This window comes from Salvelinus namaycush, chromosome 11, assembly GCF_016432855.1.
Source record: "Salvelinus namaycush isolate Seneca chromosome 11, SaNama_1.0, whole genome shotgun sequence".
NCBI lineage: Eukaryota > Metazoa > Chordata > Actinopteri > Salmoniformes > Salmonidae > Salvelinus > Salvelinus namaycush.
Window position 1 is genome coordinate 30,385,905 of NC_052317.1, and position 23,689 is coordinate 30,409,593.

At 47.1% G+C, this 23,689-nt stretch overlaps 1 protein-coding gene across 1 annotated transcript in view; it reads right to left on the minus strand.

Moving 5' to 3' along the window:
• The window catches only part of LOC120055996 (epidermal growth factor receptor-like), a 99,449-nt gene extending 98,024 nt beyond the window's left edge, over positions 1 to 1,425 (minus strand). Inside the window, exon 1 of the mRNA XM_039004109.1 lies at positions 1,194 to 1,425. Coding sequence (XP_038860037.1) covers positions 1,194 to 1,287 — 94 coding nt within the window. The 5' untranslated portion in view covers positions 1,288 to 1,425. The remainder of the gene's footprint in view (positions 1 to 1,193) is intronic.
• Between the last annotated feature and the right edge of the window lie 22,264 nt (positions 1,426 to 23,689).

Genomic DNA, 23,689 nt, shown 5'->3' on the forward strand with positions numbered 1-23,689 from the left:
GTGTGGAAGAACTTGACTGGCCTGCACAGAGCCCTGACCTCAACCCCATTGAACACCTTTGGGAGGAATTGGAACACCAACTGTGAGCCAGGCCTAACTGCCCAACATCAGTGCCCAACCTCACTAATGCTTTTGTGGCTGAATGTAAACAAGTCCCCACAGCAATGTTCCAACATCTAGTGGAAAGCCTTCCCAGAAGAATGGAGGCTGTTATAAGCAGCAAAGGAGGGATTAACTCCATATTAATACCCATGATTTTGGAATGAGATGTTCGACAAGCGGGTGTCCACATACTTTTGGTCATGTAGTATATGTTACAATGTAAAATGTGATACAGTGGAAGTCATTGAAAAACAACTCTCCTCCCTTTCCAGGGCATCATCAATGGCTAGAATATTCTGGTGCGTTGCCTAGTGCTGCATTCCTAACCAAGCGGGAAGGTGGTAATTACCAGTTGTCAAGTTGTAAAGCCAGTTGGATGCATTCACATGCGTTGAACTCATTGGCCAACAAGCTGCATCAACCATACACTAAAAGTACATGCTTGTAAAGATATTAGTGTTCAACAAACATATGAATAGATTGCTTTTTATAAATAATGTTGTTGCATTTAACTGATGAAAATGCTGTTACTGATGTAATTTCCTTAGTAGGTGACGTCAGAGATCAGCATGTGGGCGAAGTCGGAGCTCAGGGATGATATACCTAGTAATTACCAGTTGGAGGGCTTTCAAATGGATTTTTCGAATTCGTATGTGGTAAATACCACCTTCCCACTTGGTTATGAACGCAGCATAAATTATTCGTTTCGCATGGGATGCGTACCGTAGTTGCGCTGTAGTGTTCTATTGGTCCATGTTTGTGTTCCTTGGCACCTCAAACAGTACCTACTATGAAAGTCTATCATCGAACTTTCTATAAATGTAGGCAATCATAATATACCTTGAGTGAACTATTTTTTACAAGTGGGCTACATAGTCCCAGACAAGTAATAACCAGCAAGACTTCTTCACTAAGGTTACTGGATTCTTTCCCATGCTGGTTGTCTGGAGTTTCTAAATCTTGAAAGTGTTTTACGCTCGCGGTAGTGAAATGCCTTTACTTTCGTTGATAATCTAAAGAAATATAACCAGGATTCCAAAAAAATTCACTAAAATAGGCGAATATAAGCACATGATATTTCTTTGTCTTACCTTTCTTTTCCGGCAAAGCATAGGAGACCAAAGAGGTGAAAATGATCCAGATTTGAAACTGTGTAGCCATGGTATTTGTTAAACTCGTCTTCATTCTTCCTCCCCGAATGTATGAAAACGTGTCAGTCCATACTAATTATGCATAAAATCCAACTAACTTTACATTAAAACTGTGAGGTGGCGTCAACTGAAGGACTTTTCTTTACTTGTAAGTTTGACAGCTCCTTCTCCTCCTGTATTTCTCAACAGTACGAGACGTTCGAAGGAAAGCGAGAGAAACCGAAGGGATATCTGACGTCATCAGTAGGGAGGACCATTGGTGTACATTCTCATGCATCCTCTCAGGTCACCAGATAAGAAATTACAAAGGGTCCCTTTTCAATTTTTCAATATGAAGTTACGTATTCTAATGTAATTTGCATGATTAACGAAAATACAGAAGACATAATTAATTTGATAGACTATATAAATAGTTAACTACAATTGACATGCATAAGCCTTTAGTTAAATAGAGGCATGCATGTGCTTCTTCTAATGCATTATGAAGAGGGTATTCATAGGAAGTGTTACTCTGACTAAAACCATAGCAACAATATATTGCAATCTTATCACCCTCAGTCTTCCTCACTTATTTTTTGGACCTAAAACAAACAAGTGATTAGAGTAACACTGTCAGGGGCTGACAAGTTAATGGCCCAATTAATAGCATGTGCAGACAATTGTTGACAGAAGGTCAGCCTGGTCAAAGTGATCTAAATGGCCGCCGAGCCAGAGATGTTTTGTGTTGCTGTACACAGAGCTGTGTGTGTGTGTGTGTTTCTGTACACAGAGCAGACTCTATGGGGACAGGAGTGATAGAAAACATTTGTCATATCGGTCGTTATCTCATTATGCTGGAATCTAATGGCTCTGCAAATTGTCTTTGGTTGCAGAACAGAGGAGGAAGAGGATATCATGTGTATCAGTGAAGTTATTACCATTTCTACTCTCCTCACAGAGTGCTTGGCTAAAGACAAATAGGTACAGTAGGGTTTTATTTTTTATGCTATTTTGAGAATGTGGATGTGTTGCAACTGTTTCTTAGGAAAAAGGAATCCTTTTTTTTTTTTTTTTACACAGTCCGTATTGACCCCGTTCTGGGTCCAGATCCAGACCACAGTCTGTCTGTTGAGTATGGCTGATCTATGGCATGTGGGGTTTGTAGTTTATGGCAGCCTACCCTGAACACAATTGAACCTGATATGAGAGGTTAGGACTCACCTTGCTGTAACCTTAAATTTCTCCTGGATCTGCTGTTGCCTTCGCATTCTTCAGCTGTGGACAGAGAGGAACATCAATACTCTTTCAAGTGGACTACACTCCAACTGCCTGTTTTGAAGGAAGGTAGTTATTGTAGCACAGGAGATTGGTGGCACCTTAGTTTGGGAGGAGGGGCTTGTGGTAATGCCTGGCGTGGAATGATATCAAATACATCAAACACGTGGTTTGATGCCATTCCATATGCTCCATTCCAGCCATTATTATGAGCCGTCCTCCCCTCAGCAGCCTCCACTGTATTGTTGTGCCTTATATATCCAGTCTCCCAGATGGTTTGCCTTTAACACTCACTGACCTCTTTCTCCCAGATGGTTTGTCTTTAACACTCACTGACCTCTTTCTCCCAGATGGTTTGACCTCTTTCTCCCAGATGGTTTGTCTTTAACACTCACTGACCTCTTTCTCCAAGATGGTTTGTCTTTAACACTCACTGACCTCTTTCTCCAAGATGGTTTGTCTTTAACACTCACTGACCTCTTTCTCCCAGATGGTTTGTCTTTAACACTCACTGACCTCTTTCTCCAAGATAGTTTGTCTTTAACACTCACTGACCTCTTTCTCCAAGATGGTTTGTCTTTAACACTCACTGACCTCTTTCTCCAAGATAGTTTGTCTTTAACACTCACTGACCTCTTTCTCCCAGATGGTTTGTCTTTAACACTCACTGACCTCTTTTTCCAAGATGGTTTGTCTTTAACACTCACTGACCTCTTTCTCCCAGATGGTTTGTCTTTAACACTCACTGACCTCTTTCTCCCAGATGGTTTGTCTTTAACACTCACTGACCTCTTTCTCCAAGATGGTTTGTCTTGTCTTTAACACTCACTGGCCTCTTTCTCCCAGATGGTTTGTTTTGTCTTTAAGACTCACTTTTAGGGCTGGGACTAGGGCTATGGCTGAGACTAGGGTTGGGTCTATGTCTGGGGCAGGGCCTGGAGCTCGGGCTGGGACTAGGGCTATGGCTGGGACAAGGGCTGGGGTTGGGTCTATGGCTGGGGCAGTGCCTGGAGGTCTGACTGGGACTAGGGCTTTGCCTGGGGCTATATGGTTATCAACAGCCTCTCTGATTGTTATGTTGACATATAGCTCAGGTATTCTGTGGAATCTGTCTTCATGGTCCAAACACACCAAGACAGTCGTGAAGAGGGCACGGCAACGCCTATTCCCCCTCAGGAGACTGAAAAGATTTGGCATAGGTCCACAGATCCTCAAAAAGTTATACAGCTGCACCATCGAGAGCATCCTGGCTGGTTGCATCACCGCCTGGTATGGCAACTACTCGTCCTCCGACCGCAGGGCGCTACAGACGGTAGTGTGGCAGGCCCACCACTGGGGCCAAGCTTCCTGCCTCCCAGGACCTCTATACCAGGCAGCGTCAGGGGTAGGCCCTAAAAATTGCCATAGACTGTTCTCTCTGCTACTGCACGGCAAGCAGTACCGGAGCTCCAAGTCTAGGTCCAAAAGGCTTCTTAACAGCTTCTACCCGCAAGCCATAAGACTGCTGAACAGCTAATCAAATGGCTACCAGGACTATTTGCATTGACCCCCCCCCCTTTATGTTACGCTGCTGCTACTCACTGTTTATTATCTATGCATAGTTACTTTACACCTACCTACATTACCTCAACTAACCTGTACCCCCGCACATTGACTCGGTACCGGTACCCCCTGTATATAGCCTCGTTATTGTTTTTTTATTGTTGCTCTTTTATTTTTTACTTTCGTTTATTTAGTAAATATTTTTCTTAACCAACAATGCAGTTAAGAAAAATACGAGTTAAGTCCTTGTAAGTAAGCATTTCATGGTAAGGTCTACTACACCTGTTGTATTTGGCGAATGTGAGAAATAAAATTAGATTTGATTTTGATTTAATATCTCCAGACAGAGTGGACGTTGCTAATGGTCACTGCTGTCCCAGTTTTCACTAATACAGGTCTTGCAGAAGTTGTGTCCAGATGGAATGGAGACTGGCTCAGTGAACACATCCAGACACTGGAATTGCATTTTTGTCCCCCCCAGTTTTATAATTGGAATGTGATACAAAATTAGGCAACAATGTGCTTTAATAAGACCGTGTGGACACCTCCGAGCGGTCGGGTAGACGGTTTTGAATGTTTATCCGACTGGATAAAAAATAACATATATTTATGACCCCCCCACTTCTAAAACCAAAGTTGCGCCCCTGGCTGGAGGAACCCATATCTGGGAATAAAGACACAAGTAGAACCAACACAAGTCTTCAGGTCTAAGGCAAGGGTACTCATCACATGAGCATATAGACATGAGTATACATTTGGACAGTGAAGATAAAACGTTTAATTTGGCTCTATACTCCAGCATTTTGGATTTGAGATTGAATGTTTTATATGAGGCGACATTACAGAATGTCACCTTTGAGGGCATTTTCATACATATCTGTTTTATAGTTGTCACACCCTGGCCTTTGTTATATTGATTTTCTTTATTAGTTTAGTTAGGTCAGGGTGTGACATGGGGGGATGTTTGTGTGTTTTGTCTAGTTTAGGGTGTGTGTATTGTTTAGGGGGTTTTGTAGAATGTATGGGGTTGTGTTCAGTGTAGGTGTTTAGGAAAGTCTATGGTTGCCTGGTTTGGTTCTCAATCAGAGACAGCTGTTTATTGTTGTCTCTGATTGGGAGCCATATTTAAGGCAGCCATAGGCTGTAGGTGTTTGTGGGTAATTGTCTATGTCTAACGTTAGTAGCTTGTGTGTGCACTTTCGTTTGTAGCTTCACGGTCGTTTTTTGTTAGTTTGTCAAAGTGTTTCGTTTCATCTTCACTAATAAAACGATGTATTCGTATCACGCTGCGCCTTGGTCCACTCTTTCACCTCAAGACGATCTTGACAATAGTAGGGGACTGTATATACAGTCAGGTCCATAATTATTGGCACCCTTGATAAAGATGAGCAAAAAAGACTGCATATAATACATTGAAATAATGAGATATATTGTATGATAAAAAAATTGGGAAATTATATAATTTTGTACTAATACAATTGCTCAGAGAAAGATAGGGTCCAAATGATTGGCAGTCCTGTTTTCAATACTCCAGCACCCTGCCCATGCGAGGATAACGACACTGAGCCTTTTTCTCAAATGTTTTATGAGATTAGAGAACACATTGGGAAGGATATTAGACCATTCCTTCATAGAGAATCTTTCCAGATCCTTGATATCTTTCTGTTCTCTGCACACTTCAATTCAAACCATCATGTAGTAACCAAAAAAGTGTTTAACAAATCAAAATAGATGTTTTTATTCTTCAAAGTAGCGACCTTTTGCCTTGATGACAGCTTTGCACACTCTTGACATTCTCTCAACCAGCTTAATGAGGTATGCTTTTTCAACAGTTTTGAAGGAGTTCCAGCATGTGCTGAGCACTTGTTGGCTGCTTTTACTTCACTCTGCAGTCCAACTCATCCCAAACCATCTCAATTGGGTTGAGGTCGGGTGATTGTGGAGAACAGGTCATCTGATGCAGCACTCCATCACTCTCCTTCTTGGTCAAATAGCCCTTACACAGCCTGGAGGTGTGTTTTGGGTCATTGTCCTGTTGAAAAACAAATGATAGTCCCACTAAGCGCAAACCAGATGGGATGGCGTATCGCTGCAGAATGCTGTGGTAGCCATGCTGGTCAAGTGTGCCTTGAATTCAAAATAAATCACTGACACTGTCACCAGCAAAGCACCATCACACCTCCTCCTCTATGCTTCATGGTGGGAACCACACTTGTGGAGAGCAACTGTTCACCTGCTCTGCGTCTCACAAAGACACGGCGGTTGGAACCACAAATCGCAAATTTGGACCATCAGACCAAAGGAAAGATTTCCACTGGTCTAATGCCCATTGCTCATGAATCTTGCCCCAAGCAACTCTCTTAATATTGGTGTAGTAGTGTTTTTTGTTGTTGCAGCAATCCGACCAATAAGGCCTGATTCACGCAGTCTCCTCTGAGGAGTTGATGTTGAGATGTGTCTGTTACTTGAAGCACTTATTTGGACTGCAATTTCTGAGGCTGGTAACTCTAATGAACTTATCCTCTGCAGCAGAGGTAACTCTGGGTCTTCCTTTCCTGTGGCGGTCCTCATGAGAGCCAGTTTCATCATAGCGCTTGAGGGTTTTTGCGACAGCACTTGAAGAAACTTCCAGATTGACTGATCTTCATGTCTTAAAGTAATGATGGACTGTCGTTTCTCTTTGCTTATTTGAGCTGTTCTTGCCATTATATGGACTTAGCCCTATTTGGTAAAAGACTGTCTTCTGTATACCACCCCTTCCTTGTTACAACACAACTGATTGGCTCAAGCGCAGTAAGAAGGAAAGAAATTCCACAAATTAACTTTTAACAAGGCACACATGTTAATTGAAATGCATTCCAGGTGACTACCTCATGAAGCTGGTTGAGAGAATGCCAAAAGTGTGCAAAGCTGTCATCAAGGTAAGGGTGGCTACTTTGAAGAATCTGAAATATAAAACATATTTTGATTTGTTTAACACTTTTTTGTTTACTACATGATTCCATAAGTGTTATATCGTAGTTTTGATGTCATCACTATTATTCTACAATGTAGAAAATAGTAAAAAATAAAGAAAAACCCTTGAATGAGTAGGTGTTCTAAAACTTCTGACCGGTAGTGTGTATATATATTACATTAATAAAAACAATCCCAGAACAGAAATAGCAGAGGTCGATGAAAGCTTTTCTGAACAGCACTGTCTGTGCCTTTTAAAGGAGGACATAGACTCTGCAGCCCTAATAGTGTATGGAGGTGTGTTCCACAGCCACAGAGCCGTGCAACTGACAGCCCTGTCACCCATAGTTTTCAGTCTTCTGTGGGGCTGCTGAAGGGAGACAGACCTGGAGGAGCGAAGGGTGCGTATGTGATCGAAGGGTAGAATAAGGTCAGACAGGTACTTGGGTCCAGAGTTGTGGATAGCTTGGTAAGTGTGGACCAGGATTTTGTAGTCGATGAATGAGCATTGGAGCCAGTGTAGGTTGAACAGCACTGGAGTGATGTACTTGCCGGAGGAGGTGTGGGTTAGGACACGTGCAGCACAATTTTGGACACTTGGCAGACAACAAAAAGGGTGTTACAATAGTCCAGACGGGATGAAATAAAGGCGTGGATGACCTGGCAATGTTCCGTAGATGTAAAAATGAGACTTTGGTCATACTCTTGATATGGACCTCAAACGAGAGCTGACTGTCAAATATCACACCCAGGTAGCGAACCTCAGTGGAGGGGAGGACCTTGACACCATCAATATTGAGGCTGTAAGCTGCTGCTGTTGTTTATGATAGTGTGACTGCCAATCAGGGCAACCTCTGTCTTTTTGCAGTTTAACTGCAGGAAACCCAACTGCATCCATGCTTTGATGACCTGCAGGCAGCTGAGCAGGAGTGCAGTGGTATTGGCAGTGTCAGTGTTTGTCGAGACACAGCTATGTGTCGTCAGCATAAAAGTGAAAGCCCAGTCGATGTTTCCTCAAGATATTTCCCAGTGGCACCATGTAGATACAAAACATTAGTGGCATCAGGACCGAGCCTTGAAGGACCCCCTGTCGGACCACAGCTGTTTCTGACCTACTGTACTAGGACTGATGGCTATAAACTGGTAGCAATCAGTGAGATAGGACCTGAACCAATCCTGGACAGTGTCTGACAGACCCAGGAGCTTCTCCATGCGGTCCAGCAGGATGACGTGGCTGACCGTGTCGAATGCTCCAATGAGGTCCAGTAGTACAGTATGTATGTAGTATGACTTTGGTCAGCCTATGCATCATTTGTGAAATATTTATGTAGTACTTATAAGCACTTTGCCATAAAGCCTTTAGGTAGCGGTAGTTTGTTTAAAGTGTGACTGAAGTTTAGATTTGGCTCATTTACATTTGTAACAAACCATGCAAAGTGTTTTAGTGTTGTGTAGAAATGGTGGCCTCACCCAAAGTGGTTTGTCACATTGAATTAGGGGGAGGGGGTGATGTACTGTAGACAAGGGTTGTGTCCCAAATGGAACCCTATTCCCTACAAAGTACACTACTTTTGACCAAGGCCCATAGGGCTCTGGTCAAAAGTAGTGCTCTATACAGGGATTAAGGTGCCATTTAACACGCAGACTAGCTCTGGTACTTGTTTATTGTCGTTTTCTTTGGTCTGTTCAGATATTATAGATCCACCAATTACATTTTCTCTCAAATAGAGGTGGTTTCCGAAACTGATTAGGCGAATGGAAATACAAATCCTCATGTTTTTGAGGACATTATATTGTATGGACTCTAATCGCAAACAACTTTGCAAATATGCAACGGAACTAAAATGTGAATTGCTCTATTTGGGCTGGTTTTACTATGGCTTGTTTGCTGATGGAAAGTTTGTACCTGTTTTTTCAAAAGGGAATAAAAAATGACACAGAGCAACAGGGTAAACAGCAGATGAAGAGTGATGCAAGACATGAGCATGGGTGCACTGACGCTGCTGCAATGTGATAGCTGTCAGGTGCATTGACTTTTTTCCCCCTGGGGGGTTGAGACCACTTGCTGTTTGGATATACTGTATATATATTTCTTTACATTTCATGGTCAGATGCCATGGAAATAGAGCTCTTTGGCCATGCACGCTAGTGGTGGGTTTGGCGTTGAAAAACAGAAGCATATGCAGAAAAGTACCTCATAACTACGGTAAAATATGGTGGTGGATCTTTGATGTTATGGGGATATTTTGCTTCCACTGGTCGTAGGGCCCTTGTTAAGGTCAACAGCATAATGAACTTGACCAAGTACCAGGACATTTTTGACAAAAACCTGGTTGCCTCTGCCAGGAGGCTGACACTTGGCCACAAGTGGATCTTACAGCAAGACAATAACCCCAAGCACTAATCAAAATGTACAAAGAAATTGTTTAATAGGGGACAAAATCAACATTTTGCAATGGCCATCTCAGTCTCCAGACTTGAACCCCATTGAAAACCTGTGGTTTGAATTGAAGAGGGCAGTCCATAAGAGAAGACTAAGGATATTAAGGATCTGGAGAATTTCTGTATGAAGGAATGGTCTTTTCCAATCTCATAAAACATAGAAAAAGGTTTGTTGTTGTTATCCTGGCAATGGGAGGGTGCTAGAGTATTGCAAACTGGGGGGCCAATAATTTTGATGCTTATCTTTTTAGATTTTTTTGTATTACTTGTTAAACAAAATCTCTTTCTCGGAACAATTGTGTTAGTATAAAATAATATATTTTCCCCATTCTTTTTCAGCGTACAATATAGCTCAGTATTTGTGTTATTTATACAATATTTTTGCTCATCTTTATCAAGGGTGACAATAATTATGGACCTGACTGTATATACATGTACTTAATATGGCCCGCCACATCATGGCGGGCCATATTAAATGATACCGTGGGACCGCGTGTTTGACACCCTTGCACTAACCACTATGGAAGATTAAACGCATCATGTCTATGGTCTCTGTATTTGCCAAGATAAGTGGAAAATATGTAGACCGAGTGTGTGCATTGTGCAAGGTACAAGGAGAAAGGGGTGGTTAGACGTGCTCTGTATTCCAAGAGGATGATTCAAATTTGCAACAATGTCAGGTGACATGGAAAAGAGGGGACACATTGTCTACGTTAATATCAAGGTATGTTGTTGTTTATGTTACTGACACACATGTAGACTACTTGTAAATCTTAACACTTTTGAAAACAAGAAAATATGCACACCATGGCATTTTAGATCTGCATTTACACAAGCAGAAGAAACAACATTATTTGGTCCATGACGATATTGCCCCAAATAGAAATGTATGGCCATATTGAAAACATGTTGCTGTGAAAGGTCCAAACAAACACAACATAATGACCAGCTAGTCTACTGGTGATTTCTCTGAAAGGGAGTGTGATGGCTGAATGAAGGTAGTGGCTGGTTATCCTTCCTTTCTTTCATTCATCACCTTTCAATTCAACCACTCCTCAGGTATTCAAGAACTGTTACTCAGGGAAAGACCTGTTGGAGGAGAAACATGTTTTCATATAAAGAAGGGAGAAGTTGTTAAGGAGCAGGTCTATAGCCTACACACAAAGTCGACTGAAGAAGGTATTAGCAGCGTCTACAGTAACTAAAAGAGAAGCAACTCAACTATGATAGCTACCTGTCCATCAAGGAAAATGTAACACCTAATTATTAAACAATAACTGGACAAAGAAGTCAAACCAATTAAGTGGTTCATTGAAGCAGAGAGAGAAGAGAGGATCTCATGTCAAATGCTGTTGAAGTAATATGGCTACAGGTTCACCTGCCTCACCTAAAGCCCATTCTGGTGGGATGTTCCTATAGACCACCAAGGGCCAACAGTCAGTATCTGGATACTGTAATATGTGTGAAATGCTTGATAATGTATTTGATATCAACAGAGGTATATTTTCCGGGTGACCTAAATATTGACTGGTTTTCATCAAGCTGCACCCTCAAGAAAAAGCTTCAAACTGTAACCAGTGCCTGCAACCTGGTTCAGGTTATCAGTCAACCTACCAGGGTAGTTACAAACAGCACATGAATGAAATGATCCACATGTAGTTACTAATTCTCCAGAAATCTGCTATAAAACAGTATCCACATACATTGGATGTAGTGATCATAATATAAACTCAGCAAAAAAAAAGAAAAGCCCCTTTTTCAGGACCCTGTCTTTCAAATAACTTCACAGATCTTCATTGTAAAGGGTTTAAACACTGTTTCCAATGCGTGTTAAATGAACCAAAAACAATTAATAAACATGCACCTGTGGAACGGTCGTTAAGACACTAACAGCATGATAAATTCCTGTGGATTGATAAGGAATATAAAAAATGTATGGTTGAGAGGGATGAGACAAAAGGAATGGTAAATAAGTCTGGCTGCACAGCTTTTTGGCAAATTAAATCATGTGTCTAATCATGTGACTATTGAACAAAAAGAAGAAGAAACTGCACTATGAAACAAAGATAAAGGATAATAGCAAAAAAGCTTTGGAGCACCTTAAATTACATTTTGGGCAAAAAGGCGAACTCGGCTCCATCATTCATTGAATCAGATGACTCATTCATCACAAAACCCACTCATACTGCCACAACTTTAATACCTTTTTTAATTTGCAAGATTAGCATGACCTGCCAACAACAAACTCTGAACTTAACACATCCATGCATAACTGACCAAATTAGGAAAGACAAGCATTGTAATTTTGAAGAGGAGGAAGAGGTGAACATTTATGTTTTGTCTATCAACAATGACAACCTGGGTCTGACAACTTGGATGGAAAATTACTGAGAATGATAGCGGACTATATTGCCACACCTACAGTACTTGCCGTCTCTACAATATCAGCCTACAGGAAAGTGTGTGCCCTCTGGCCTGGAGGGAAGCAAAAGTCATTCCTCTACCCAAGAAAGGCAAAGCACCCTTTACTGGCTCAAACAGCCGACCAATCATCCTGTTACCAAGCCTTAGTAGACTTTTGGAAAAAATGGTGTTTGACCAGATACAATGCTATTTCACAGTAAACAAATGAACAACAGACTTTCAGCATGCTTATAGGGAAGGGCATTAAATGTGTATGGCACTTACACAAATGACTGATGATTGGCTGAGAGAAATTGATAATAAGAAGATTGTGGGAGCTGTTTTGTTTGACTTCAGTGCAGCTTTTGACATCATTGATCATAATCAGCTGCTGGAAAAGCGTATGTGTTATGGCTTTACATCCACTGTTATATTGTGGATCAAGAGTTACCTGTCTAATAGAACATAAAGGGTGTTCTTTAATGGAAGCCTCTCCAACATTTTTGGGACAAATCATTCACTAAACCCTAAACCTCAACTAAATCTTGTAATGAATAATGTGGAAATTGAGCAAGTTGAGGAGAGTAAACTGCTTGGTGTAACCCTGGACTGTAAAATGACATGGTCAAAATATATTGATGCAGCGGAAGCTAAGATGGGGAGAGGTCTGTCCGTAATGAAGTGCTGCTCTGCTTTCTTGGCATCGCTATCAACAAAATAAGTCCTACAGGCCCTAGTTTTGTCACACCTGGACTACTGTCCTGTCCAATGGAGGCTGCTGAGGGGAGGACGGTTCATAGTAATGGCTGGAAAGGAGTGTCATGGCTGGAATGGAGTGACTATGAGCCGTCCTCCCCTCAGCAGTCTCCACTGGTCCAGTCATATATTGCACATCATAAGTGCCACAAAGAGGGCTATTTACAATTGGCCCATAACAGAGCCGCAAGGCTGGCCCTTAAATGTACACCGAGAGCTAACATGAATAATATGCATGTGACTCAAAGTAGAGGAGAGATTGACTTCATCACTACTTGTATTTGTGAGATGTATTGACAAGTTTTGGGACACTGTAAAGTCCATGGAGAATAAGCTGCCCACTGCACTGAGGTGAGGAAACAGTCACCACCAATAAATCTACGATAATCGATAATTTTAATAAGCATTTTTCTACGGCTGGCCATGCTTTCCACCTGGCTACCCCTACCCCGGCCAACAGCTCTGCACCCCCCGCAGCAACTTACTGCCTCGCCTGGTTCACCAACTACTTCTCAGATAGAGTTCAGTGTGTCAAATCGGCGGGCCTGTTGTCCAGACCTCTGGCAGTCTCTGTGGGGGTGCCACAGGGTTCAATTCTCGGGCCGACTCTTTTCTCTGTATATATGAATGATGTCGCTCTTGCTGCTGGTGATTCTCTGATCCACCTCTACGCAACTCTGTGTTGTTGTTTTTGTCGCACTACTTTGTTGTAAATGAGAACTTGTTCCCAACTGGCTTACCTGGTTAAATAAAGGTGAAATAAAAAAACTTAATTGTTGAACGCACCGAGCTGTCTGTTTAAATGACTAGCACACAGCTCAGACACCGATGCATACCCCACAAGACATGCCACCAGAGGTGTCTTCACAGTCTCCGAGCCCAGAACAGACTATGGGAAATGTACAGTACTACATAGAGCCATGACTACTATAACTTTATTCCACATCAAGTAACTCATGCAAGCAGTCAAATCAGACTTTAAAAAACGATAAAACTACACCTTATGGAACAGTGTGGATTGTGAAGAGGTGCACATACACACACACATATGCTAACACACGCACTCTGCACACACATACGTAAGGATTTTCTATTGTAGATATGTTGTAGTAGTATGTAATGATGTGTTGTGAAGTGTAATGTTTTAACTGTATGTAAATTGTCTTAATATTGCTGGACCCCAGGAGGAGTAGCTGCTGCCTTGGCAGGAACTGATGGGGATCAATAACAAAAACAATACAAAATAAAATACTCCTGAGGATGAGATGGCCAATCAGCAGTCTAGAGGAGGATGCGCTGGCCAATCAGGAGTCTAGAGGATGAGCTGGACAATCAGCGGTCTAGAGGAGGATGAGCTGGACAATCAGCGGTCTAGAGGAGGATGAGCTGGACAATCAGTGTTCTAGAGGAGGATGAGCTGGACAATCAGTGTTCTAGAGGAGGATGAGCTGGCCAATCAGCGGTCTAGAGGAGGATGAGCTGGACAATCAGCAGTCTAGAGGAGGATGAGCTGGACAATAGGAGGATGAGCTGGCCAATCAGCAGTCTAGAGGAGGATGAGCTGGACAATCAGCGGTCTAGAGGAGGATGAGCTGGACAATCAGCGGTCTAGAGGAGGATGAGCTGGCCAATCAGCGGTCTAGAGGAGGATGAGCTGGCCAATCAGTGGTCTAGAGGAGGATGAGCTGGACAATCAGCGGCCTAGAGGAGGATGAGCGGGACAATCAGCGGTCTAGAGGATGAGCTGGCCAATCAGTTGTCGAGAGGAGGATGAGCTGGCCAATCAGCAGTCTAGAGGAGGATGAGCTGGACAATAGGAGGATGAGCTGGCCAATTAGCGGTCTAGAGGAGCATGAGCTGGACAATCAGCGGTCTAGAGGAGGATGAGCTGGACAATCAGCGGTCTAGAGGAGGATGAGCTGGACAATCAGCGGTCTAGAGGAGGATGAGCTGGACAATCAGCGGTCGAGAGGAGGATGAGCTGGCCGATCAGCGGTCGAGAGGAGGATGAGCTGGCCAATCAGCGGTCGAGAGGAGGATGAGCTGGCCAATAAGCAGCCTAGAGAAGGATGAGCTGGACAATCAGCGGTCTAGAAGAGGATGAGCTGAACAATCAGCGGTCTAGAGGAGGATGAGCTGGACAATCAGCGGTCTAGAGGAGGATGAGCTGGACAATCAGCAGTCTAGAGGAGGATGAGCTGGCCAATCAGCGGTCTAGAGGAGGATGAGCTGGACAATAGGAGGATGAGCTGGCCAATCAGCAGTCTAGAGGAGGATGAGCTGGACAATCAGCAGTCTAGAGGAGGATGAGCTGGACAATAGGAGGATGAGCTGGCCAATCAGCGGTCTAGAGGAGCATGAGCTGGACAATCAGCGGTCTAGAGGAGGATGAGCTGGACAATCAGCGGTCTAGAGGAGGATGAGCTGGACAATCAGCGGTCTAGAGGAGGATGAGCTGGACAATAGGAGGATGAGCTGGCCAATATGCAGTCTAGAGAAGGATGAGCTGGACAATCAGCGGTCTAGAAGAGGATGAGCTGAACAATCAGCGGTCTAGAGGAGGATGAGCTGGACAATCAGCGGTCTAGAGGAGGATGAGCTGGCCAATCAGCAGTCTAGAGGAGGATGAGCTGGACAATCAGCGGTCTAGAGGAGGATGAGCTGGACAATAGGAGGATGAGCTGGCCAATCAGCAGTCTAGAGGAGGATGAGCTGGACAATCAGCCGTTTAGAGGAGGATGAGCTAGACAATCAGCGGTCTAGAGGAGGATGAGCTGGACAATCAGCGGTCTAGAGGAGGATGAGCTGGACAATAGGAGGATGAGCTGGCCAGTCAGCAGTCTAGAGGAGGATGAGCTGGACAATCAGCGGTCTAGAGGAGGATGAGCTGGACAATCAGCGGCCTAGAGGAGGATGAGCTGGCCAATCAGCGGTCTAGAGGAGGATGAGCTGGCCAATCAGCGGTCTAGAGGAGGATGAGCTGGACAATCAGCGGCCTAGAGGAGGATGAGCGGGACAATCAGCGGTCTAGAGGATGAGCTGGCCAATCAGCTGTCGAGAGGAGGATGAGCTGGCCAATAAGCAGTCTAGAGGAGGATGAGCTGGACAATAGGAGGATGAGCTGGCCAATTAGCAGTCTAGAGGAGCATGAGCTGGACAATCAGCGGTCTAGAGGAGGATGAGCTGGACAATCAGCGGTCTAGAGGAGGATGAGCTGGACAATCAGCGGTCTAGAGGAGGATGAGCTGGACAATCAGCGGTCGAGAGGAGGATGAGCTGGCCAATCAGCGGTCGAGAGGAGGATGAGCTGGCCAATCAGCGGTCGAGAGGAGGATGAGCTGGCCAATCAGCAGTCTAGAGGAGGATGAGCTGGACAATAGGAGGATGAGCTGGCCAATAAGCAGTCTAGAGAAGGATGAGCTGGACAATCAGCGGTCTAGAAGAGGATGAGCTGAACAATCAGAGGTCTAGAGGAGGATGAGCTGGACAATCAGCGGTCTAGAGGAGGATGAGCTGGACAATCAGCAGTCTAGAGGAGGATGAGCTGGCCAATCAGCGGTCTAGAGGAGGATGAGCTGGACAATCAGCGGTCTAGAGGAGGATGAGCTGGACAATAGGAGGATGAGCTGGCCAATCAGCAGTCTAGAGGAGGATGAGCTGGCCAATCAGCAGTCTAGAGGAGGATGAGCTGGACAATAGGAGGATGAGCTGGCCAATCAGCGGTCTAGAGGAGGATGAGCTGGACAATCAGCGGTCTAGAGGAGGATGAGCTGGACAATCAGCGGTCTAGAGGAGGATGAGCTGGACAATCAGCGGTCAAGAGGAGGATGAGCTGGCCAATCAGCGGTCGAGAGGAGGATGAGCTGGCCAATCAGCGGTCGAGAGGAGGATGAGCTGGACAATCAGCGGTCTAGAGGAGGATGAGCTGGACAATAGGAGGATGAGCTGGCCAATAAGCGGTCTAGAGAAGGATGAGCTGGACAATCAGCGGTCTAGAAGAGGATGAGCTGGACAATCAGCGGTCTAGAGGAGGATGAGCTGGACAATCAGTGGTCTAGAGGAGGATGAGCTGGCCAATCAGCGGTCTAGAGGAGGATGAGCTGGACAATCAGTGGTCTAGAGGAGGATGAGCTGGCCAATCAGCGGTCTAGAGGAGGATGAGCTGGACAATCAGCGGTCTAGAGGAGGATGAGCTGGACAATCAGCGGTCTAGTGGAGGATGAGCTGGACAATCAACGGTCTAGAGGAGGATGAGCTGGACAATCAGTGGTCTAGAGGAGGATGAGCTGGCCAATCAGCGGTCTAGAGGAGGATGAGCTGGACAATAGGAGGATGAGCTGGCCAATCAGTGGTCTAGAGGAGGATGAGCTGGCCAATCAGTGGTCTAGAGGAGGATGAGCTGGCCAATCAGCGGTCTAGAGGAGGATGAGCTGGACAATCAGTGGTCTAGAGGAGGATGAGCTGGACAATCAGCGGTCTAGAGGAGGATGAGCTGGACAATAGGAGGATGAGCTGGCCAATCAGTGGTCTAGAGGAGGATGAGTTGGACAATCAGTGGTCTAGAGGAGGATGAGCTGGACAATCAGCGGTCTCGAGGAGGATGAGCTGGACAATCAGTGGTCTAGAGGAGGATGAGCTGGACAATCAGCGGTCTAGAGGAGGATGAGCTGGACAATAGGAGGATGAGCTGGCCAATCAGCAGTCTAGAGGAGGATGAGCTGGACAATCAGCGATCTAGAGGAGGATGAGCTGGACAATCAGTGGTCTAGAGGAGGAGGAGCTGGCCAATCAGCGGTCTAGAGGAGGATGAGCTGGACAATCAGCGGTCTAGAGGAGGATGAGCTGGACAATAGGAGGATGAGCTGGCCAATCAGTGGTCTAGATGAGGATAAGCTGGCCAATCAGCGGTCTAGAGGAGGATGAGCTGGCCAATCAGTGGTCTAGAGGAGGATGAGCTGGCCAATCAGTGGTCTAGAGGAGGATGAGCTGGACAATCAGCGGTCTAGAGGAGGATGAGCTGGACAATCAGCGGTCGAGAGGAGGATGAGCTGGCCGATCAGCGGTCGAGAGGAGGATGAGCTGGCCAATCAGCGGTCGAGAGGAGGATGAGCTGGCCAATAAGCAGCCTAGAGAAGGATGAGCTGGACAATCAGCGGTCTAGAAGAGGATGAGCTGAACAATCAGCGGTCTAGAGGAGGATGAGCTGGACAATCAGCAGTCTAGAGGAGGATGAGCTGGCCAATCAGCGGTCTAGAGGAGGATGAGCTGGACAATCAGCGGTCTAGAGGAGGATGAGCTGGACAATAGGAGGATGAGCTGGCCAATCAGCAGTCTAGAGGAGGATGAGCTGGACAATCAGCAGTCTAGAGGAGGATGAGCTGGACAATAGGAGGATGAGCTGGCCAATCAGCGGTCTAGAGGAGCATGAGCTGGACAATCAGCGGTCTAGAGGAGGATGAGCTGGACAATCAGCGGTCTAGAGGAGGATGAGCTGGACAATCAGCGGTCTAGAGGAGGATGAGCTGGACAATAGGAGGATCAGCTGGCCAATATGCAGTCTAGAGAAGGATGAAGTGGACAATCAGCGGTCTAGAAGAGGATGAGCTGAACAATCAGCGGTCTAGAGGAGGATGAGCTGGACAATCAGCGGTCTAGAGGAGGATGAGCTGGCCAATCAGCAGTCTAGAGGAGGATGAGCTGGACAATCAGCGGTCTAGAGGAGGATGAGCTGGACAATAGGAGGATGAGCTGGCCAATCAGCAGTCTAGAGGAGGATGAGCTGGACAATCAGCCGTTTAGAGGAGGATGAGCTGGACAATCAGCGGTCTAGAGGAGGATGAGCTGGACAATCAGCGGTCTAGAGGAGGATGAGCTGGACAATAGGAGGATGAGCTGGCCAATCAGCAGTCTAGAGGAGGATGAGCTGGACAATCAGCGGTCTAGAGGAGGATGAGCTGGACAATCAGCGGCCTAGAGGAGGATGAGCTGGACAATCAGCGGTCTAGAGGAGGATGAGCTGGCCAATCAGCGGTCTAGAGGAGGATGAGCTGGACAATCAGCGGCCTAGAGGAGGATGAGCGGGACAATCAGCGGTCTAGAGGATGAGCTGGCCAATCAGCTGTCGAGAGGAGGATGAGCTGGCCAATAAGCAGTCTAGAGGAGGATGAGCTGGACAATAGGAGGATGAGCTGGCCAATTAGCGGTCTAGAGGAGCATGAGCTGGACAATCAGCGGTCTAGAGGAGGATGAGCTGGACAATCAGCGGTCTAGAGGAGGATGAGCTGGACAAGCAGCGGTCTAGAGGAGGATGAGCTGGACAATCAGCGGTCGAGAGGAGGATGAGCTGGCCAATCAGCGGTCGAGAGGAGGATGAGCTGGCCAATCAGCGGTCGAGAGGAGGATGAGCTGGCCAATCAGCAGTCTAGAGGAGGATGAGCTGGACAATAGGAGGATGAGCTGGCCAATAAGCAGTCTAGAGAAGGATGAGCTGGACAATCAGCGGTCTAGAAGAGGATGAGCTGAACAATCAGCGGTCTAGAGGAGGATGAGCTGGACAATCAGCGGTCTAGAGGAGGATGAGCTGGACAATCAGCAGTCTAGAGGAGGATGAGCTGGCCAATCAGCGGTCTAGAGGAGGATGAGCTGGACAATCAGCGGTCTAGAGGAGGATGAGCTGGACAATAGGAGGATGAGCTGGCCAATCAGCAGTCTAGAGGAGGATGAGCTGGCCAATCAGCAGTCTAGAGGAGGATGAGCTGGACAATAGGAGGATGAGCTGGCCAATCAGCGGTCTAGAGGAGCATGAGCTGGACAATCAGCGGTCTAGAGGAGGATGAGCTGGACAATCAGCGGTCAAGAGGAGGATGAGCTGGCCAATCAGCGGTCGAGAGGAGGATGAGCTGGCCAATCAGCGGTCGAGAGGAGGATGAGCTGGACAATCAGCAGTCTAGAGGAGGATGAGCTGGACAATAGGAGGATGAGCTGGCCAATAAGCGGTCTAGAGAAGGATGAGCTGGACAATCAGCGGTCTAGAAGAGGATGAGCTGGACAATCAGCGGTCTAGAGGAGGATGAGCTGGACAATCAGTGGTCTAGAGGAGGATGAGCTGGCCAATCAGCGGTCTAGAGGAGGATGAGCTGGACAATCAGCGGTCTAGAGGAGGATGAGCTGGACAATCAGCGGTCTAGAGGAGGATGAGCTGGACAATAGGAGGATGAGCTGGCCAATCAGCAGTCTAGAGGAGGATGAGCTGGACAATCAGCGGTCTAGTGGAGGATGAGCTGGACAATCCACGGTCTAGAGGAGGATGAGCTGGACAATCAGTGGTCTAGAGGAGGATGAGCTGGACAATCAGCGGTCTAGAGGAGGATGAGCTGGACAATAGGAGGATGAGCTGGCCAATCAGTGGTCTAGAGGAGGATGAGCTGGCCAATCAGTGGTCTAGAGGAGGATGAGCTGGCCAATCAGCGGTCTAGAGGAGGATGAGCTGGACAATCAGTGGTCTAGAGGAGGATGAGCTGGACAATCAGCGGTCTAGAGGAGGATGAGCTGGACAATAGGAGGATGAGCTGGCCAATCAGTGGTCTAGAGGAGGATGAGCTGGACAATCAGTGGTCTAGAGGAGGATGAGCTGGACAATCAGCGGTCTCGAGGAGGATGAGCTGGACAATCAGTGGTCTAGAGGAGGATGAGCTGGACAATCAGCGGTCTAGAGGAGGATGAGCTGGACAATAGGAGGATGAGCTGGCCAATCAGCAGTCTAGAGGAGGATGAGCTGGACAATCAGCGATCTAGAGGAGGATGAGCTGGACAATCAGTGGTCTAGAGGAGGAGGAGCTGGCCAATCAGCGGTCTAGAGGAGGATGAGCTGGACAATCAGCGGTCTAGAGGAGGATGAGCTGGACAATAGGAGGATGAGCTGGCCAATCAGTGGTCTAGATGAGGATAAGCTGGCCAATCAGCGGTCTAGAGGAGGATGAGCTGGCCAATCAGTGGTCTAGAGGAGGATGAGCTGGCCAATCAGTGGTCTAGAGGAGGATGAGCTGGACAATCAGCGGTCTAGAGGAGGATGAGCTGGCCAATCAGCGGTCTAGAGGAGGATGAGCTGGCCAATCAGCGGTCTAGAGGAGGATGAGCTGGCCAATCAGCGGTCTAGAGGATGAGCTGGCCAATCAGCGGTCTAGAGGAGGATGAGCTGGCCAATCAACGGTCTAGAGGAGGATAAGCTGGCCAATCAGCGGTCTAGAGGAGGATGAGCTGGCCAATCAGTGGTCTAGAGGAGGATGAGCTGGCCAATCAGTGGTCTAGAGGAGGATGAGCTGGACAATCAGCGGTCTAGAGGAGGATGAGCTGGACAATCAGCGGTCTAGAGGAGGATGAGCTGGACAATAGGAGGATGAGCTGGCCAATCAGTGGTCTAGAGGAGGATGAGCTGGACAATCAGTGGTCTAGAGGAGGATGAGCTGGACAATCAGCGGTCTCGAGGAGGATGAGCTGGACAATCAGTGGTCTAGAGGAGGATGAGCTGGACAATCAGCGGTCTAGAGGAGGATGAGCTGGACAATAGGAGGATGAGCTGGCCAATCAGTAGTCTAGAGGAGGATGAGCTGGACAATCAGCGATCTAGAGGAGGATGAGCTGGACAATCAGTGGTCTAGAGGAGGAGGAGCTGGCCAATCAGCGGTCTAGAGGAGGATGAGCTGGACAATCAGCGGTCTAGAGGAGGATGAGCTGGACAATAGGAGGATGAGCTGGCCAATCAGTGGTCTAGATGAGGATAAGCTGGCCAATCAGCGGTCTAGAGGAGGATGAGCTGGCCAATCAGTGGTCTAGAGGAGGATGAGCTGGCCAATCAGTGGTCTAGAGGAGGATGAGCTGGACAATCAGCGGTCTAGAGGAGGATGAGCTGGCCAATCAGCGGTCTAGAGGAGGATGAGCTGGCCAATCAGCGGTCTAGAGGAGGATGAGCTGGCCAATCAGCGGTCTAGAGGATGAGCTGGCCAATCAGCGGTCTAGAGGAGGATGAGCTGGCCAATCAACGGTCTAGAGGAGGATAAGCTGGCCAATCAGCGGTCTAGAGGAGGATGAGCTGGCCAATCAGTGGTCTAGAGGAGGATGAGCTGGCCAATCAGTGGTCTAGAGGAGGATGAGCTGGACAATCAGCGGTCTAGAGGAGGATGAGCTGGCCAATCAGCGGTCTAGAGGAGGATGAGCTGGCCAATCAGCGGTCTAGAGGATGAGCTGGCCAATCAGCGGTCTAGAGGAGGATGAGCTGGACAATCAGCGGTCTAGAGGAGGATGAGCTGGACAATCAGCGGTCAAGAGGAGGATGAGCTGGCCAATCAGCGGTCGAGAGGAGGATGAGCTGGCCAATCAGCGGTCGAGAGGAGGATGAGCTGGACAATCAGCAGTCTAGAGGAGGATGAGCTGGACAATAGGAGGATGAGCTGGCCAATAAGCGGTCTAGAGAAGGATGAGCTGGACAATCAGCGGTCAAGAGGAGGATGAGCTGGCCAATCAGCGGTCGAGAGGAGGATGAGCTGGCCAATCAGCGGTCGAGAGGAGGATGAGCTGGACAATCAGCAGTCTAGAGGAGGATGAGCTGGACAATAGGAGGATGAGCTGGCCAATAAGCGGTCTAGAGAAGGATGAGCTGGCCAATCAACGGTCTAGAGGAGGATAAGCTGGCCAATCAGCGGTCTAGAGGAGGATGAGCTGGCCAATCAGTGGTCTAGAGGAGGATGAGCTGGCCAATCAGTGGTCTAGAGGAGGATGAGCTGGACAATCAGCGGTCTAGAGGAGGATGAGCTGGCCAATCAGCGGTCTAGAGGAGGATGAGCTGGCCAATCAGCGGTCTAGAGGATGAGCTGGCCAATCAGCGGTCTAGAGGAGGATGAGCTGGACAATCAGCGGTCTAGAGGAGGATGAGCTGGACAATCAGCGGTCAAGAGGAGGATGAGCTGGCCAATCAGCGGTCGAGAGGAGGATGAGCTGGCCAATCAGCGGTCGAGAGGAGGATGAGCTGGACAATCAGCAGTCTAGAGGAGGATGAGCTGGACAATAGGAGGATGAGCTGGCCAATAAGCGGTCTAGAGAAGGATGAGCTGGACAATCAGCGGTCTAGAAGAGGATGAGCTGGACAATCAGCGGTCTAGAGGAGGATGAGCTGGACAATCAGTGGTCTAGAGGAGGATGAGCTGGCCAATCAGCGGTCTAGAGGAGGATGAGCTGGACAATAGGAGGATGAGCTGGCCAATCAGCAGTCTAGAGGAGGATGAGCTGGACAATCAGCGGTCTAGTGGAGGATGAGCTGGACAATCAACGGTCTAGAGGAGGATGAGCTGGACAATCAGTGGTCTAGAGGAGGATGAGCTGGCCAATCAGCGGTCTAGAGGAGGATGAGCTGGACAATAGGAGGATGAGCTGGCCAATCAGTGGTCTAGAGGAGGATGAGCTGGCCAATCAGTGGTCTAGAGGAGGATGAGCTGGCCAATCAGCGGTCTAGAGGAGGATGAGCTGGACAATCAGTGGTCTAGAGGAGGATGAGCTGGACAATCAGCGGTCTAGAGGAGGATGAGCTGGACAATAGGAGGATGAGCTGGCCAATCAGTGGTCTAGAGGAGGATGAGCTGGACAATCAGTGGTCTAGAGGAGGATGAGCTGGACAATCAGCGGTCTCGAGGAGGATGAGCTGGACAATCAGTGGTCTAGAGGAGGATGAGCTGGACAATCAGCGGTCTAGAGGAGGATGAGCTGGACAATAGGAGGATGAGCTGGCCAATCAGCAGTCTAGAGGAGGATGAGCTGGACAATCAGCGATCTAGAGGAGGATGAGCTGGACAATCAGTGGTCTAGAGGAGGAGGAGCTGGCCAATCAGCGGTTTAGAGGAGGATGAGCTGGACAATCAGCGGTCTAGAGGAGGATGAGCTGGACAATAGGAGGATGAGCTGGCCAATCAGTGGTCTAGATGAGGATAAGCTGGCCAATCAGCGGTCTAGAGGAGGATGAGCTGGCCAATCAGTGGTCTAGAGGAGGATGAGCTGGCCAATCAGTGGTCTAGAGGAGGATGAGCTGGACAATCAGC